Here is a 4,246-nt window from a genome sequence, read left to right on the forward strand (position 1 = left end):
GAAAACTTTGATTGATATGATGAGACTTCTGAATTACTTGATAATTATATATCATGTAGAACTTCCAAACTTCTCCAGATCAGATAGATACTATGTATATAGCAAGGCTTGGTGGAATTTCGTCAGTAATAAGTTGTATTCAGTCACCACACTTGGAATATTCCAAACAGATTCGGTGACGGTGACCAAAACAGCTGTGACACCTTTTTACCTACCCAAACTATTTGAAGCTGATTATATTTTACTCCTTTTGCTATGTAGAATCGATCACTCCAGATAAGGAACTCGAGCAAAATCACAATTTCAGATACTTTCTGGAGTCTAGTCCAATGGCGCTCTCTGGGAAGCATCTGCTCGTTGCTGCCGGAGTGTGGGACCCCTGGGTGCTGATGGAGCACGACCAACAGGGCCGCCTGATGAAGTCGACCGGGATTTCCATCGACTTCATGGACACGTTCGCTCACAAACTCAATTTCACGTAAGTACGGGCGAGGGAGGAAGGGCTGACATTGCTGTGGACAAAGGAGGAAGGGGTAAAAGTTCCTATGGATATAGGAAGGGCTGACTCTTGCAGTAGACAAAGGAATGGTTGACACTCGCTATAGATGAAGGAGAAAGGACTGACACTTGCTGTGGACGAAGGAGGGCGTGCTGACACTTTCTGTGGACAAATGAATGGCTGATAATTGCTGAGGGCAAAGAAGGATGGACTTACACTTATTCTGAACGGGGAAGGAAAGGCTGACACTTGCTCTGGACGATGGAGGAAAGGCTGACATTTGTTCTGGAAGAAGGACAGACTTTCAGATAACTTGGAAGTTGGGGGATCAATCTCATGTTTCTCACAGATGAGGTGATGTTTTTAACTACTGAGCCAAGGCAGTTACATCATTTTTCCTTCCCACCATTTTAAATAAGAATAACAGGAATCAATGTTTGCATATTCTTAATTACAGTTTTCGTTTCTATTTAAATGACAAATATTCTCCATTGCTATTCTGTCCAAATGCACCTCCCAATAGTTATGGGAAAATTACCCCGTAATCACTGCCCATGCTCTTTTCAAAATTTTTGATGATAATAATAATAATAATAATAATAATAATAATAATAATAATAATAATAATAATAATAATAATAATAATAATAATAATAATGTAAAAACAGGTTCTGGAATCACTGTTACTATTCCTTACAAATTTGATCCGATATTCTCTAGTAGAAGCAGCAGAAGGAGAGTGGGGTCGAATTTTACCCAACGGATCAACAACTGGAATGATAGGCCAATGTCACGGACACATATATATGCACTAATACAACAAAAGTAATTTTTCCCACACAGGAAGTTGACATGGCTCTAGGCCCATTCAGCATAACATATCCGAGAAGCCTTCTGATCGACTTTTCCGTTCCTGTCTACATCGACAACGAAGGTATATTCCTCCCGAGGCCTGCACGCGAACGAGACCTCACTGGTTTTGTTAAGCCGTTTGCCTGGCAGGTAAGACGCCTTTAGAATAAGAAAAAGTTGTCATCTTAGCACTGATAGTCAATGTTTTACCTGAAGATTATTCTCCTGAACTGATACATCTTAGTAATTACAGATAGGAAGGATAGATACTTGCATGCAAATACTCAAATATAATAACACTAATATATAATTGTCAACAATGTATTGACACCATTCTTATGTATTTTATCCTGATTACCTGCCCATTCCATTCTTCTACCCCACTACAGGTATGGATAGGTTTGACAGTGGCAGTTGTTGGAAGTATGGTACTAGGAGTCGCCATGAAATGGTGTGTTGAACAGTGGGGGCCAGTAAGGCTGGAGCATGATCTCCAGGAGTTTCGAGGAAAGACTTGGCCACTGCTGACTTTTGAACCTGTTTGGCTGATCAGGTTACTTCTACTTCAAGGTTAGGAAGAATGGAGAGAAAGAGGTGGAATTGTTGTTTATTAATTCCAGAACCGTAATGATAAGCATAGGGAGAGGAATTATGCTGATTTAAATTATTAGGGTTGAGAAAGAAATTGTGCTTGTGCCTTGTTATGTTTTCAGAATTTGTAGAGGCTTTTACACTTCCTTTGACACCAATGATAATTTGACCAGTAAACACAAGTGATCTTTAACAATCAAACAGTAAATAGTCATATTAAGTTTAGCTGTTTAAGTTAGATAAAATAGCCATATACATCTGTCGTAGGTGCAGAGCTCCCACCTATGATGCTGACTGGTCAGCTGTTTATGGGAAATTGGATGATAGCAACCTTAATTCTAAGTTCGTCTTACCAAGGTGTTCTTACCTCTCTTCTGGCAATACCGAAGGTTGAAATTCCTGTAGACTCTCTGCAGGATTTGGTTGACTATGGCAAGATCCCTTGGGCTAACGAACGTGGAACCTCTCTTCATCAGTTTTTTGGGGTAAGATGATTCTTAACTGTGTCTTGCTAAAGAAACTGAAGTTTGCACCAGATTTTGTTGATCAGAGGGAGTGGGACTCTTAACACCTTATGATGGGTGGAGGCAGTAGGAAAGAGGGAAACCCGTAAGCAGTAAAAGAGTTTCAACCCTTAGTAGTATAGAGTAACAGACACCAAACATTGCATTAACAGTTGGAAACAAGGATAATAGATTGCTCTTAATTACATTCCAGGACGCTAAATCAGGCATTTACAAGGTAATAAACGATAAAGGCTTCCTCATCACAGCTTCTTACGACGAACGCCACCGGATGAAGGGTGAGAAGTTCGCCATACTGTGTGATTTCTTCTCCATGAAGAAGGTAGGAGTCTTTCGTTCTTATGATAAGACGACCGGGGGGGAAAAATGGACTTAACTGAGTCCTCATTGAAAGTGGCTCCAAACCTTAACTATTCAGGAAATAGAAGATTTAAATATTCTGGAAACAGAATACTGGGAGATTCAAAATTCCAGTAATCAATAGCATTTGGGAATAATCGAGTAAACTCACACAGTATCTATGTAATATTTTTTGGGGGGGATTGAGAAAACTGAGATAAACATAGAGTGAGAGAGAGAGGGCAATGTTCAGACACTGAGCTCCTTAGAATAGTGACGAGGGTCTAGTTCTTTTTAGACTAAGCAGTCCTTATGCCAGTATAGCCCCTTGCCTCGAGGCCACCTGTAAGTTTGATACGGTGTGAAAGTACACAAACCACCTAGTGTTGATCATTAGATCATCCAAATATCCAAGACCTGAGGACTGGGAATAGTGACAGTTCCCAAGTTTGGTCTACTAGTTCATATCAGGAGCCTAATTTGTCAGGGGAAATGATAGACATACCTGAAGGTTGTGTCCTCAGGGAGGGACGCTGCATATATTTCTGATAGCGACCTAACCTTTTTAACTGTTCCTTCATAATCAGGTTTTAATTGATGGTGTGTAATAAACTGCTTCTGTCAGATGAGTAAATAATGAGTTAATAAAGTCCTTTTTATCTATGAAGACCTGAAGATCCATTACTTTCTTCGTCCTGATTACTCTTATCTTGACGAATTCCGTGTTTGTTTTGTTTTTCCCTCAGATCATGAGCGACGACTACAGTGAAACCGGCCAGTGCAACTATTACATTGCAAAGGAGCCCATCTTTTGGTATCAAGTTATGCCTTTGCTTTCCCTAAGAAAAGTTCGATCATACCACACTTCAACAGACTGTAAGCAAATGGAAATACTACTAAATTTCACTATTTTCCGGCCTCATATATTTAAAAACTAATATCTATAACTGCACGATTCCTGTCACCCTTTGCACCCGTTTTCTATGCATTACCTTCACGATGTAGCCCAGCCCTATCTCACAATGTTAATCTGTGGAACGATTATGCATCCTTAATTAAATGAAGCAAGACTGCCAGTAATTTGTTGGGAAAACTGTCTTCGGTTTTCCCTGTCATTTAAGAGTTACGATGCTGAAGGAGGGCGGTATAATAAGCAGATACATTCAGGATTTCACGGCAAATGCTACGGCGTGCATGGTGAGGCCCGGGAAGGAAGACAGAGTTTCTACACTGGTGCTCTTGCTGGCTGATTTTGCCGGCTTCTTCCTGCTCTGTCTGGGAGGTATGGTAAGAGTGCATATCGATTTATATATATATATATATATATATATATATATATATATATATATATATATATATATATATGTGTGTGTGTGTGTGGTGTGTGTGTGTGTATAGGTATAGGTATATATATATATATATATATATATATATATATTAA

The 4,246-nt window shown here is 39.5% G+C and overlaps 1 protein-coding gene across 1 annotated transcript; it reads left to right on the plus strand.

Annotated features, from left to right (window-relative positions):
- Positions 1-1,351: 1,351 nt before the first annotated feature.
- On the plus strand, positions 1,352-4,033 carry LOC135226130 (glutamate receptor 2-like). Its single transcript, XM_064265577.1, has 5 exons — positions 1,352-1,501; positions 1,741-1,921; positions 2,210-2,427; positions 2,660-2,788; positions 3,552-4,033. The coding sequence occupies exons 1-5, from the start codon at positions 1,352-1,354 to the stop codon at positions 3,741-3,743; spliced, it is 870 nt and encodes a 289-aa protein (XP_064121647.1). The 3' UTR covers positions 3,744-4,033.
- The last annotated feature ends 213 nt before the right edge of the window (positions 4,034-4,246 follow it).

Source organism: Macrobrachium nipponense, chromosome 14 (assembly GCF_015104395.2).
Source record: "Macrobrachium nipponense isolate FS-2020 chromosome 14, ASM1510439v2, whole genome shotgun sequence".
Taxonomy (NCBI): Eukaryota; Metazoa; Arthropoda; class Malacostraca; order Decapoda; family Palaemonidae; genus Macrobrachium; species Macrobrachium nipponense.

Bases quoted from the DNA above. Each gene is read 5' to 3' on its own strand.
- LOC135226130 (XM_064265577.1), top strand. From the start codon at position 1,352: ATGGCTCTAGGCCCATTCAGCATAACATATCCGAGAAGCCTTCTGATC. The intron at 1,922-2,209 runs GTTAGGAAGAAT...CATCTGTCGTAG, and splicing joins CAGGTTACTTCTACTTCAAG to GTGCAGAGCTCCCACCTATG. The intron at 2,428-2,659 runs GTAAGATGATTC...ATTACATTCCAG, and splicing joins CTCTTCATCAGTTTTTTGGG to GACGCTAAATCAGGCATTTA.